This window comes from Muntiacus reevesi, chromosome 2 (assembly GCF_963930625.1).
Source record: "Muntiacus reevesi chromosome 2, mMunRee1.1, whole genome shotgun sequence".
NCBI classification, from domain to species: domain Eukaryota; kingdom Metazoa; phylum Chordata; class Mammalia; order Artiodactyla; family Cervidae; genus Muntiacus; species Muntiacus reevesi.
Window position 1 is genome coordinate 237,340,142 of NC_089250.1, and position 13,994 is coordinate 237,354,135.

Sequence of the window (13,994 nt, forward strand, 5' to 3'; positions counted from 1 at the left end):
TGTGCTCATCCTCTGCCTTCGCTCCCTCTCTCACTCAGCCGGGTGAGATTCCCAGCCCCCGTGGCTCTCACTGCCCGCAAGCAGCACAGAATTCCAAAGTGACCCTTCTCCTCAGGTGCACCCTATTTCCTCATCCACTATCCAACCGCCTGCCTGCCAGGAATCTCCACTTAGCCTATCCACAAGAATCATCGACATGACCAAATAAGTCAGCATTTTTCTCCCCGAGCCTTCCCTCTTCCTCCTCCATTTCTCCATCTCAGGGATTGGCACTACCATCTCACCAGTGGCCCAAGCCAGGAATCCTGGGCTCATTTTTGTGTACAGCCTTTAAAACGTACAGCCCCCTCAATACCATTCCAATTGATCATCCAAAAAAATTCAATTATTCCACTGTGCAAATAGCTCTTAAATCTGTCTCCTTTTCTCACCTCCTGCTACCACTGTTTTAGTTTAGTCCTTAAACTTTTCCCTCCTGGATCACAATCACAGAAATAACTTTCCATCTGGTTTCCCAACCTTAGAACCTGACTCCTTCCAGTCACACAGGCGATCTTTCTAATGCACAAAGTCATTCTGCCACCCATTTCCTTAAAACCCTCTGGTTCTTGAAAGTTCTCATCACAAGGTAAAAAAAAAACAACAACAACAACAACAAACCTAACTCTGCATGGTGATGATGGATGTTAAGTAGACTTACTGTGGTGATCATTTTGCATTACACACAAATACTGAATCATTTCACTGTGTAGTTGAAACTAGTATAATGTCATGTCAGTTAAACTTCAATTTAAAAAAAAAGGACCCTTTGGTGGCATCTCATTATATTCAGAATAAAATCCAAAGTCCTTGGTACAAGGAACTTCAAGACAGTTCTGTCTCATCTTTCATCCTCCATCTCTTGACACCCCTTTTATATATGGTGCTCTAATCAAACCAAATTATTTCACATTCCCAACATGTTCCATGTGGTGACATAGCTCAATGCCTTTTTATATGCTGGTCCATCTGCCTGGCATTCCTATCCTCCACCTGCTAACTACCACTCATTATTAAGACTGAGCCCATGTGTCATTTCTCTTGGCCAATGTCCCTGAACTTCCCGCCTAGAGAAGGTACCCTCTGTTCTCCCACAGCCTCATGACACTTCCTGCTCTGAAGTAGAAGGGTCTTTTACATGTATCTCCCTTTAGGCTGCATTCCACAAGAGCAGGGACTAAGACCTTCCTCCAGACCTCCATAGACCTCCTGGTCTAACTCAAACCAGGTGCTCAGTAAATGCTCATGGGTGAGCAGATGGATGGATGGATATCCTATTATCCTCTTTCTCTCTTCTCTGACCACTTCCTTCCACCAGAGTCAGAGCCTTCAGTGGCAGTTCCTCTCTGCTGTCACCTACTAATGGCCCACACTTCTGAGGCTGGAATGGAGATTAGTTCAGGAGCTGTCCAGACGGTGGTTAGAGAACACTGAGAATCCATGAGATACACGATGGTGACCACCACCTCCAGAAGGGACCCAGCACCAACCAAGCACTTGCTTTTCTCTCAGCCACTGACCTCAACCAAGGCTTGTGCCATCCCGTTTGCTGATGGTACTGGGTCCCAGACTGCCAGCTCTCTATTGCCCACACAAGTGGTGATCTAGTAACAGCTGTGCAGGGTTAGAACAGAATGGATACAGGTTTTGGAGTTACACAAACATGATCTTAACATATTGCTGTCACCTACTAAGCTGTGTGACCTTGAGTAAGTCACCTAGCTTCTCTGTGCCTCACTTTCTCATTTGTAAGATGGGATTGATGACTATTTCCTCATGGGTTGACAAGAGACAAATGAAGATAAGAGATGGGACTGAAACTGATGAACACGGCTTCAGATCAAAGGCTTTCAACACTATTATTCAGTCCTATGTAGAAATGAGTCTGCATTCTTTGCATGCTTCAGTTCTTTCTCTTTCTTCAATTAACATTTATTAAGCAACTCTTTTGTGCCAGACATTGGGCTCAGTGCTGTGTGATGAGCAAAGATAAGTCACCATTCCTTCTTTTAGGGAGCTCTGGGAGGGAGGGGCCACCCAGACCAGGAAGGGAGACAGACACACAAACATCTAATTAATGTGCAATAAATATTAGTGCTCTACAATTTGGAAGGAAGGTGGCCCAGGCTGATCTTACAGCATGGGAAAGTTGTTCCTATAAGTAACAATTTTCCACAGAAAACCTATCTGCTGGTCAAGCCATCAGCAAAGAATCCACGGTAAAATCTTGGCCATGGAGCTCTATCCTTATATATATTATCCCTCCTTTCTCCATTCTTGGTTGAGAAATCAAGTGAGCAGGGGGACAAAATCAGGGTACTGACTATTAGCCTTGCAGGATTTTATTTTAATTTAATTTTTTTGGTGCTATGAAAAGCACAATGTTTTTCCTCTTTTCCGTAAAGAAAATTAGAACTAAAGATGGCTCCGCAGATAAAAAGCTGTGGGTGGTAAATACTCCCACTGTTCTCCCCCTGCATTTCAGGCTTCTAGGTTTCTCTTTGCAGTTACTGAGCTAGAAACCTGAAAGAGGCCTGAGGAATTCTAGCCCATATCCTAAGGAAGAGATGAACAGGAAGACTCAGAGTGGCTCAATGACTTGCCCAAAGTCAAGTTAGAGAACGAACCAAAATTAAAACACAGCCCTCCTGATCCTCCCCTTTACCCCTTCTGCAAATCCCCCGACTTCATGGAGCTTGGACACCTGGACTTAGGCAGGTTCCTTCTTGTCTATGCAGCCATCCCATCTCGGGTAGAAGCCAGGGCTGTCTCTATTGCTAAGCATCCTGGAAGCCACAGACAAACCACTTCTTCCTCTAATATGTCACTGGGTCCCTCCTCCCAGAAATATCTTGTTTCTCAATCACAGGATACTTTCAGATCCTCCTCTTTGGTTTGAGAAGCATGTCTGCATGAAAAGTTTGGTTAGAGGTGGTTTTCTTTAAATGCCTTTCAGGACTCTGACTTTCCTGGCTGACAAAGCTTTGTGGTTGAGGTTGCTATTCTGCAATTAACTTAGCCTTAAGAGAGCTTTCATGGGTACCCCCAACCCCCTCTCAGGAGGGAGCCAGAATTGATTCTTCTATGTTTAGAACCTTGCATCAAAGGCCTCAAGACCCTGAACTTGAAGGTAATTCCCAGTTTCCTCGACCACTTAGAACAGAAAAGGAGCTTGGGGCAGCCCTGGGCCAACTACTCCATGAAACGGGGCCCCCAGAGAAGCAGGAGCAGAGCGACTTGTCTCGACTCCTGGTCCAGTGCTCTCTCCCACTCTCTGTAACATCACTCCAGCCTCCTGGGCTGAAGCAGCTGCGCCATCAAAAATGTCACATCACTTATGACAACACAGTTAGTTATATAACTGATGCTGCAGAGCAGGCAAGGGGAAAAAGACCTGAACGTGAACCACAGCGCCCCCATTCTGGCTCTCCAGCAAGCTATGGCCCACCTCCTTGAGAATTCCATATGGGAAGGGAACACCCCCTCATCAGATATCAAAGGAATCAAAACTGTAGCTGACATCTGTAAAAAGATTTCTAGAAAACTGTTATAAGGTCATTTCATATATTACATCCCTTAATGCTCGCAACCCTGTTATTTTTACTGTCTAACCCATTTCATACATAAGAAAAGTGAGGCACAAAAACTGAAGTACTTGTTTAAGAGTAGGCATCTAGTGAGTGGTAGAATCAAGATATGAAGTCAAGCAGCCTGGTTACAGACTCCAAGCTGTTAACCACCTCTCAGTTTTAAAAACAAGCTAAACCACTTCTCTCAACAGGAACCTTACCTATCTCTTTGAACCAAGAGAAGGCCACTGCTCCTTCCTCCTGCCATTTCTCAGGCGATTTCTTTTCTATCCACTATTGTGCATGAATGAGAGACACAAAATAAAATAAGAATGTGATACTGGTTGGAATAAATTCTTAGAATGGAGTTTGAGCACTTTCAAGCTTTTTATGGCAATGCAATCAATAAAGTGAGGTGAAGTGCTCTTTGTATAGCATATGCTAGCCATTTTAAAATCCATGTAGTACGTGTTTAAATATATTCAAAAATTGAAAAAAACTTTTTTTCAAAATCAAAATTTGTTCTTTGCTAGTGTCAAATTTTGGAGCAATCCTTTCAAAAAAATTTTTTTTTTCAGTTTGAAATCATCTCGCAGTTTGTCTACTGTCTTTTGGATCAAAATGTGCTCTTGTGATCATGGTCTGTCTAAATTTCTAAGGAATATGAGACTGAGAACACCTCGGAGAGAGGAAACCAAGTCCCTGAATTAGATGGATGGAACATACATCAGAAAAATAAGACCTTCCTCTGCTCATATTAAATCTCCAGTGTTAACAGAGACAGGGCACTGTGAGCCGTTGAAAAATGTAAGTGATCCTGTCCTATCTTTAGCAGGTGTGGCTAAGATGCACAATATAATTTGGGGCACTCCAAGTGCTTAAAAAGAAAAACAGAAATAGTCCTCTAATTCTGGGCACTATAAACCTAATCTAGCCCTACAATAGAGACTAGAAATTCTGGGTTTCTCTGGAGTCTTGTCAATCTTGTATGAAGTTTCATCCATTTAATCTCATCGGCAACACCCTTTCAATAAGCACACAAGTTAAATTTCAGAATCTGTGACAGGTGACAGAGGTTCAAGAATTCCACAGCTGATTCCTGAGGAGATCAGGTGGACTGTGGGCTACTCTTCTGGCAGGAAGGTCTGCTGGCGTTTACAGCTCAGTGAACAGTAAGGAGGAAGAGAGCACTATCCATCAGCAAAAGAGAATGCTTCTGCTACTTGATCTGACATTCTGTTTGCGCTCACAATGTCTCCAGAGAGCAAGGTGCATCCATTTGGATAAACATGGAGACAGGAGGAAGGGGAGGGCAAGGAGAGCAGCCACAGAGATGATTGCAGAAACAAGTCCACAGATCTAGAAGAGCAGCTCTCAGGGGAACGCTGCCTCAACATGGGACCCGTTGGGGATGTGCAGGAAACGCCCTTCCAGACCACTGTACTTTTACCGAGTAATGGTTCCAAGTTGCTACTCATCTCCACTCACGCCTGCCACTTAGCAGGTGCCAAACAGCAGTGTGTTGAATGAACACAGGCTTGCCCTGAACCCAAGCCAAACAATCAACACCTTAATCACAAAGTCAGAGTCAGCTGGTAGGAGGAAACTACCAGCTTTTGGCAATCTTAAAATCGCCTTCCCTGTCTGGTAGGGTCTATCCTCAGAATTGTTTCCTACTGGAAGGGCTGGGCTATTTGTATGAGCAATGACGTCTTTACCAGGCAAATCCATAAGTTTTTATTTCCTAATGGCAAGCACCTTGGTAAAGAACACACATCCAAAGTGTTCCACTTTACCGCATCCATCTACATAAAGCTTACCAGCTAGCAAGCCATGCCTCATTGCCACCTTTGGACTCTCTAGCTCCCTAAAAATACACTAAATGCCAGAGACAACAAAGAAAACTCAACACCTCAAATGAGGACAAACTGTGGTGCCCGCAGCAACTTCATGGTTCATTTTACATTTTCATCAGGTAGACAGTCCAAGCAGTTGTCACTATTTGTTCAGAATGGGAAGTCGCTTAAAGGGATTATGTTGATTTCACATATAATGTCCTGAGAGTTCTTTGGGAGGGTTTGGTGATTAAAGTTAACACTTATTGTTAAAACTTTGATTAGTCTCAATAAAAGTCCCCTGACTGCAAAAATGCCGAGGCTGTATCACAGGTGAGGTCATGACCTCCTAACAAGCAAAATAATTTAAAATGCTGCACACAAAAAAGTCACTGATTACTCATGGTATGTGTAAAATTATATTTTGCTGTCTCAATGATCACTGCTTATTTCTCAGGACGGAAATGTTCTGGATTATCTGACAGAGAACTACCAAACACTAGTTCACAATCACATGTGTTCTTCGGTGCTTAGTCGCTCAGTCCTGCTTGACTCTTTGTGACCCCATGGACAGCAGCCTGCCAGGCTCCTCTGTCCACGGGGATCCTCCAGGCAAGAATACTGGAGTGGATTGCCATGCCCTTCTCCAGGGGATCTTCCCAACCCAGGGATCCAACCCAGGTCTCCCACAGTGCAGGCAGATTCTTTACCATCTGAGCCACCAGGGAAGCTCAAGAATACTGGAGTGGGAAGCCTATCCCTTCTGCAGGGGATCTTCCCGACCCAGGAATCAAACCCGGGTCTCTTGCACTGCAGGCGGATTCTTTACCAGCCGAGTTACCAGAGAAGCCTACACACGAAAGGGGCTTGGGGAGGGAGGGGACCTAGCAAGCTCTGTTCAAATGAAAATTTTAAGAAAGTATTAGGAATCAGGGTTTTCAATGACAATCTAACCTGTGGCATCTCTTGGTAGATGCACATTTCCCACTGCAAGATGTGTCAGGCAAAAGAATTTCAAAGATCAGTCTCCCTGCACTGATATCCTAGGCTGATACAGATGTTAACACTTTGTTCTAAGCAGCATCTGCCAGTCAGGCTTTTCCATATAATTTAAGTTAGTAGGGACATACATGGAAGTCTCATCCTTCTTATAATCAGCATGCCATAACATGGATAAGAAGGTAGGCTGAATAGAGTGGCTCTCTGCTCTTTTGGAAATGCTGACTTCAAAGGATCTAGAGATGTTTCCCTATCAATAGTCTTCTTCTCAATGCAAAAGGCTGAGCCATTAAACCCTACTCCCTGTTAGGAAGTCATCAAGTTCTCACAGGACATCACCCCAGAGAGCGTGCTAATTGCATTTGCCCAGGTGAAATAAAACAGCATCCTGATTAACTTCTACGTATGGTATGATAGGTTGGTCACCCACTGTGTTGTCCAGGCAAGTCCAAAATTGCATTCTGTAAACGCCACCTGGATTTTCAGGGTCAGCCCCACCCAGAGAACAGTACAGTTCTCCTGACTCAACTGATGCTCAGCCAAGTGGTGATCTGGAAAATCACCTCTTCGAGGGAGGACTCACAGGAATTTGTCACTAGGATACAGTGACACCAATCCCACATTTTGTGGTTAATAAAACAAGTTCTGCATCCAGCTTGGCACAAGGCCCTGATCTGATTTATTTCAAGCCGAGCTGGAGGACTCAGAGGAAGAGCAGCCATTCATGAATGCTTCAGCAGGACAGGACGCAGGGACCCTAGCTGCAAAATTTACATGGGCCAGAAATCTTTCTGACTGACCTTTTGTGAGCAAACTCAGCTCACTTTCTAGACAGAACTGATGTATTTTAGAAAATATACTCACAGTTTTACCTACAAAAATCTCAACTTTGTCTGATATCTTTCTCCAAAAAGGCGTCCTGTGGGGTGATGGGGCGGGGGCGGGGCGGGGGACGGGAGGAGTGCAGGGAAAAGAGAAAAAATGCCGGGTCGTCTGATTTAACCATCCGAAACACCTAACGCTTGATTTAAAAAAATTTTTTTTCTCTCCCTCCTCAGTGTAACCAACTATAACTTCCTTAAGACTTTTCCGGGGAAGTCTAAATACAGCCTCATTACACAATTAGGAATTTTCATTCTAAAATGGCACACCTATGTCCTTGGAAAGCGTGGCTCTCTTTGAATAAAAAAGGAAAGGTACCCTTCAGGGGACTTTGTATATATTTTTACACTTCTTATTAAATCAGCCTAGTTTATGGGGCTTGTTCAGGAAAAGCAGGTAAGGAGTTGCTTTGGCAGATGCAAAGTTGATTTCCAGACTGGCGCCTACCCCGCATTTCATCCCTACTCCCTTCACCCGAGTGCTTCCGAAAGCCTTCGGTCCCCTCGTCGAAAAAGCTCGGCTCTCTTCGCCAGGACTCCGGTTCGGTTCCGAACACTGCCGAGTCCCTCCGAGCCCCGCGCCCAGACTGCGCCGAGCCGAGCCGAGCACCACCGAGCTGAGCCTCATCGACTTTTCCGGCCTCGGCTGGGCGCTGTCCACCACTCGCAGCGCCTGAAACCTCACCCCGCTCCGGTGGCTGGGGCTTCTACCCGGCTTCAAGCCGGCCACTGCAGATTACAGAGTTCTGAAGTTTTGAAACGTCCCCCGCTGGGAGAAAGGTGTGGTGCTGCTTGCATTTACCGACCTGCAAGAGCTCCTGGCAGATGCAATATGCACCTTGTTGCAAAGAGCAATTCCCCAGGCCCCGCCTCCCCATCCATTTGGGTTGCACAAGCTCCAAAGAAGCCCCAGGCCAAGTTACCCGTGGCTCAGTGGGGTGCGGCAAGCCGAGGGACCTCTGCAAAGAAAGCCCCAGGGAGCTCTAGAACAAAAATAAGAACATGTCAAGCCGACGGGAGAAATTGTCTCCGAGTCGCTACTCCCTACCATCATGGCGCCGCCTAGAACCCGCTTGTCATGCCTGTTACACATGCAAGATTTTTTGCATATTGGTTTTGAAATCGCAAGCATGCTTCGTCTACCACCCACCTTTCTGCGAAAGGGGTTTTTATTTTCCATTGTTTTCCTACGGGATGCAATTACTTCGGCTATTCTGTCAAGTTGAAAAATAATCATTTTTGTTTACTGCACAGCAAACCCTAATTAGGAACTGTGTGTGCACGAAGGTGTCACAGCAAAGCGACGTGGAATCCTCGCTAAACGGTCTTAACTCCTCCGTCCACAACTAACAAGACAACGGAAGCAGCAGGGCCAGGAGGCCCGAGGCGCGCACCCTTTTCCTAAAGCCACCCCCTCCCCAAGCAAAGCTGCCTGTGGGCTCACCAGGAACTGCTAACCAGGAGTGGATGGGGCAAGAAGCAAGCCTGGGAGTAGCAAGGAGGGGCGAGGCTCCTTACTGAGCAAGTGTGAAAGGGAAGGAATATCCCATTTTGTTTTAATTTTCAACCATCACTCAAATCCACCCCCAGTTAATTAGGAGGGGAAACTGATATCTAAGGCAGAAGGGGGTGGTGCGGCAAGTGGGGCCTGAAATCCGCATTGTGGGTAGATTACATGGAACACAGTCTATGCAGAGTGTAAATAACTACACTGATAAAGACCAGAGAGTGAACGAAAACTGCCACTGTCAGGAGAGGAAAGGCTGGGAGGGTGGGGGAGAAGGAAGGGGCAGCGAGGGGCGGGCATTCAGCCTCACATCCAGCGTCCTACCTTCCACCTCTACCTTGGATATATCTGTGCCAGTATCATTCGATTGGAAGTCCACCCCTGCCCCTACCACACGCCCCTTCCCCCAACCTTCGTCTTTTTGAGGGGAGGGGGCAGAAACCACAGCCTCTAATTCAGCACCAAATCCGTGAACAGCAGACACCTGATACTCCACCCCAGCCTAGGGCTGGGTCCCCCCTCCATGTTTTTGCCAAGTTCAAAAATCACTGCCCCAGGAGAAGAGCAGGGGTAAATGGGATTATGGATGTGGAGTGGGGGGAGGAGGGGTGGAAGGGGAGAGAGAGAGATATGCAAAATGAAACAGAGACACAGAGACAGAAATGGAGGCAGCGATACACAGGAAACATCCCACAAACAAGAGTAATGACCATAATCATGCCAATAATGTGATGTTCTGATCAATATGGCGGACACTGTCATTCATACAACTAGAGGCGCTCCCCTTCCCTCCACCCCCGTGGGGAGGAAAAAAAAACACCCACCCCGGGAGTTGTTGGGGTAGAGGACCCAGTCAACGCAGGGCCTGGGAGAGGGGAGTCAAATTCAGGGACGCGCGTGTGTGTGTGTACGAATTAAAAACCGGGCCTGGAGAGTGATGTGAAGTGAACAAGGTAATAAAATTCATTTAAAAAATTACGCTTAATAAAAGTACAAATCCCAATGCCACAGGGACTTACTTCATCTGCTTCACAATGGTGCTTTTTCCTGATTCTCCAGCCCCTGTTGGGACAGACAGGGGGGAAAATTGGTGAGTGTCAGCTTAGGGGAACGGGGGGGGGGGCGGGGGGGGGCGCGCTGCAGGGGGAAGGGGGGAAGGCATGCTAAAGAGTGGGCGATCGTGGGCACATCGTGGTGCCAACTCGCGGGCCTGGTCTCCCCAGGAGCGAGCGGGGTCAGGGGGCTGGTTGGGGGTGCAGAGTGGCCGGGGTCGAGGGATTGGGGTGGCAGCCCCGGTCCTTACCCAGCAGGAGTAATTTCACGTCTTTGGCGGCGCTGATGCCATCCTCTTTGAGGTTTTTCTCAATCGCCTTGCTCCGCTCGAGGGCGGCTCGCTCCTCTGCGCTCAGAGTACATCCCATGGTGGCCCCTTCCCTGCCACAGCCCGCACGACTCGGCTGGCACGGCTCCCCGGCTCGGCGCGCCCCCCACCCCCCCAAAGAGCAGAACCTGGGCTCAAAGGGGAAAAAATCACGATAGCTTCCCCTTGGCTGAAAACAAAAATGTCGAGAAACCAGAACCCCCCAAAAAGACAGCCGCTAACAAGCTCCCAGCCGCGGAGACTCGCGGCAGCTGGCGGGGCTCTGGGGGTGTCGAGGCGAAGGTGGCCGGGGTCTGGGGCTCCGGAGCCGAGGGAGGAGGCGCCCGCGATCCGAGGAGGCGCGGGCTGCAGGCACTGAGGCTTGTGCACGACCCAAAATAAATAAAATAATAGTCGAGGCAAGAGCCGGAGTCGGCGGAGGGTGGGGTAGGGGGGCAGGGTGGGTCCTTCTACCGCTGCTGCCGGAGGAGGAGACGGCGCGGGGTGTGGAGGGAGTGAGTTAGGGGGTGCCGCTAGTGCATTTGCATCGCGGATCCTCCGCCGTTGGTGCGTCCGCGGCGCCTTCGCCGACCCCCGCGCGCTGGGCAGGGCTGGGCAAGGGGCCGGGCCGGGGGGCAGGTCTCTAGAGGGAGGCGGCGTCGCTGTCTCCCAGAGCTCGCATCGCTCGACGGAGCCTACCGGAGAGAGAGGGAGAGCGAGAGGGAGCCGCGGGCAGCCGGGAGCTCGAGGGGGAGAGAGAGGAGAGAGGCTGGGAAGGAGGGGAGAAAAAAATGAAGGGAGAGAGAGAGAGAGAAGAGAGAGAGCGAGCGAGCGCGCGCGCACAGCCCGGGCGGGGGGAACAGGCGAGCGCAGCGCGCGAGTGCGCCAGCGGCTCTGCGCACCCCGCACCGCCAGCCGCCCGCTGACGTCAGCAGGGCCGCGCGCCGGGCCCCCGGGACGGGGAGGGGCGGGGGGCAGGGAGGCGCGCGCGTCGGGGCCCGCGTCAACCAGCGGCGGCGCGCGCGTGGCTTGGCCTCCCCTCCCCCCACTCCCCGCAAGGCCCGAGGCTCTCTGAGGTGGGCTCGTGCATGCCTAGCGGGGGCGGGGCCGGGGGCCGGGCTCGCGCCGCGGCGCCCCTCCCCGCCCCCGCCTCCGCCCCCGCCCCACGCGCAGGCGGCTCCGGCCCTCTGGTCAGTGGGAGCGCCGGGCTGGGCGGCTCGCGCCGCCGTCAGGTGGGTCCACTAGCTGCGGGCCCGCGTCACCTCCCTGCCTCACCCGTTCCTTCTCCATCTTGGCTCCAGCAGCTCACCTTCTTGGTTGCTCTCCTGCTGCTGGGGCCGTAACGGCGGAGGTCAGGTGGCCTCAGTTTATCTGAGGAGACGGCGATTCTGAGGAAACCTGCGTTCCCTGTCATTCGTCCTTGGGGATTGGGGGCAGATTCGGATTTTTCGCTTCCTGCGTCCCACATTTATTGAGCACCTAGTATGTGAGAGAAGTAGGCTGTGAGGAGAGGAACACAGAAGGTTAAGACAAAGGGCCAGTTCTCAAGGAGCCTCTGCCTCCCTTTGCCTTCGCGGACCCTGCTCCGTGATTCCCGGCCAAGGGGGCAGCACACGCGACAGTTCCCATGCTGAGAAGGTTTTCGATGGGAAGGACAGGTTTTCATGGAGTGATGCTTACTTCCTCAACACTTGCTTTTCTCGTTTTGGAGGGTTTAGTTTGATTGTAACCTATCTCCCAAAACACAGGTTAAATGAATTTTGAATAAGTTTTCGGTGAGAGAAAAGAGTTTCTTCCTCTTCCTGTTTTAAAATACTCCATCTCTTATTTAAACCCAGAAACCTGGGTCAGTTTGTGTACAGCTCATCCAATACTGAGGAAACACGTACCTTTCTCCAAGGGTTGGGCATATTCTGTGTGGTCTGAGTGATTTTTGAAGAAACTATTAAATAGTTCTCACTGCACAAAATGGTTTTACAATCAGTTCCATCAGGCAGCCTCAGGGGCACTCCTAGAGAAAGGGGCCAATGGGAAAGATTGCATGGGGATAGAAGAGACAGGCGGCCAGTGGAAAACGGTTTTTGTTTTTTGTTTTTCCTAACAGTTGGGCATTTTTGTGGCTCTAAAAGCGAACTTGTTTGTTTCATTTCAACAATAGAAAAAACACCCCTGTTTTTGGAAATGTTACCCAACATAAAAATACATTTGCAATGAGGAAAAAAAGGCAATTAAGGCCCACCCAGAAGAAAACATTTTTCCCCGTGTATTTTTCAGTTTGTTGTTTCCCAGTTTGGGTTTGCCTAATTCCACAAATAACTATGTCAAAAGTTGTATGTAATGTAATTTGAATATTTACACTTAGATCACATTTTACATGTTCTAGAAAACTGACAAAGTTCTCGTATAGAGAATTGTTTTATGAAGCAAATAACTTCCCTTCTTCCTCACCCCCCATCCCTAACCCAATTTCCTTTTTTGTGTGTAAAGGAGGGGAGTTTAGGGGATAAATATGGTTTCTTTAAAATCTGGGTGTCACTAAAAATCAGCCTCCCAGATTCAAACAGCTTAGCTAACCAACATTCTATAGAATTTGTTATTTCTTTTAAAGGTTGCTAGGATGATTATGCAGATCTATCAGAGACAGGAAAAAAATTAAGCCACCTCACCCAGATTCTGCAATCCCTGAAAGGCTGCATCTGAAATACTGAAGAGGTAAGACCATGGCCATTTCTTTGTAAATGGTGGATCATATTTTACATTTTAATGCTCTTTCATATCAAGTAATTTTTATTTTAAGATCTTAGACTCTTGGGGCATTGTGGTTTATATGGTTGAATCAAACTGTCTTTGATTTTTGGTATATTTATTCCTTATTGGTGTCATACCTGGTATGGTGGAGACACAAACTTGTGTTTTGTGTTTTTCTTTACTCACTCAGTACTTATTAAGCACCTGCCTACCATGAACAGCCTAATGTTCTAGGTACAGTAGATGTTGTATTTCAGGTTTGTGTACACTGTTTTCTTTTTCTGGGTCACTTTGCATCTTAATAGCTGGGCTTCATAAAAGGCTAATAATAATCCGTTTCACCTGTGTAGTGCTTTACAGCTTACAGAGCACTTTTATGAAAATTATCTCTTGTGATCCTTCCACATAAACCTCAATTAGGGACTGTGGTGTTGGAGCATCATGGCTGAGTGGAAGGAGCCTGGGCCCATATCAACCTGGGTTCCCATTTTACAGCTGAGAAAACTGAACCTCCAAGGGACTGAATAAATTGTTCAAGATCATACAGTCATTAAGTACTAATCCAAGACTCCTTTTACAGGTTTGTGGACCATTTGAAAGATAACATTTTGCATGTACTTATTATATATATGTCTATATATATACACACATATATTATGCTTCCTAGACTCACAGAAAGCTTACAACTCCAGAAACCAATCATATTGGTCTCCCTCGCCAAAAGAAGTGAGGATGACAACATCTCAGTTCTCAGTGAATTATTAGTAATTAGATAATGCCATACATGTTTAATTTGTCCCCAGTTATTTCCTGTGGGGATGAGGAAATTACAGTCTTAACATCAGGTGTAATCAGGGACAGATTTCACTTACTTTTATTTTATATGAGCTTCGGAATTATTTCTCTGATTGTTATTGTTGACCAAAAGAATTCTCGTTTACCCCACTTTTGGTCAACTATAGCCGGTTCCACATGTTTTTAATTTTAAAAGTATATGGTCAGCATATTTTATAACTCTCTCTAAAAGGAACAACAAAAGCCTACAATGAGTTGCTT

The 13,994-nt window shown here is 47.6% G+C and overlaps 1 protein-coding gene across 2 annotated transcripts in view; it reads right to left on the reverse strand.

The window, feature by feature from the left end:
• The window catches only part of GNAO1 (G protein subunit alpha o1), a 178,518-nt gene extending 167,537 nt beyond the window's left edge, over positions 1-10,981 (reverse strand). For both annotated transcript variants that reach the window (XM_065925365.1, XM_065925364.1), the window contains exons 1-2: positions 10,134-10,981; positions 9,850-9,892 (exon numbers count right to left, since the gene is read on the reverse strand). In XM_065925365.1, the coding sequence (XP_065781437.1) occupies positions 9,850-9,892; positions 10,134-10,251 (161 nt within the window). In that variant the 5' untranslated portion in view covers positions 10,252-10,981. The remainder of the gene's footprint in view (positions 1-9,849; positions 9,893-10,133) is intronic.
• Positions 10,982-13,994: the final 3,013 nt, after the last annotated feature.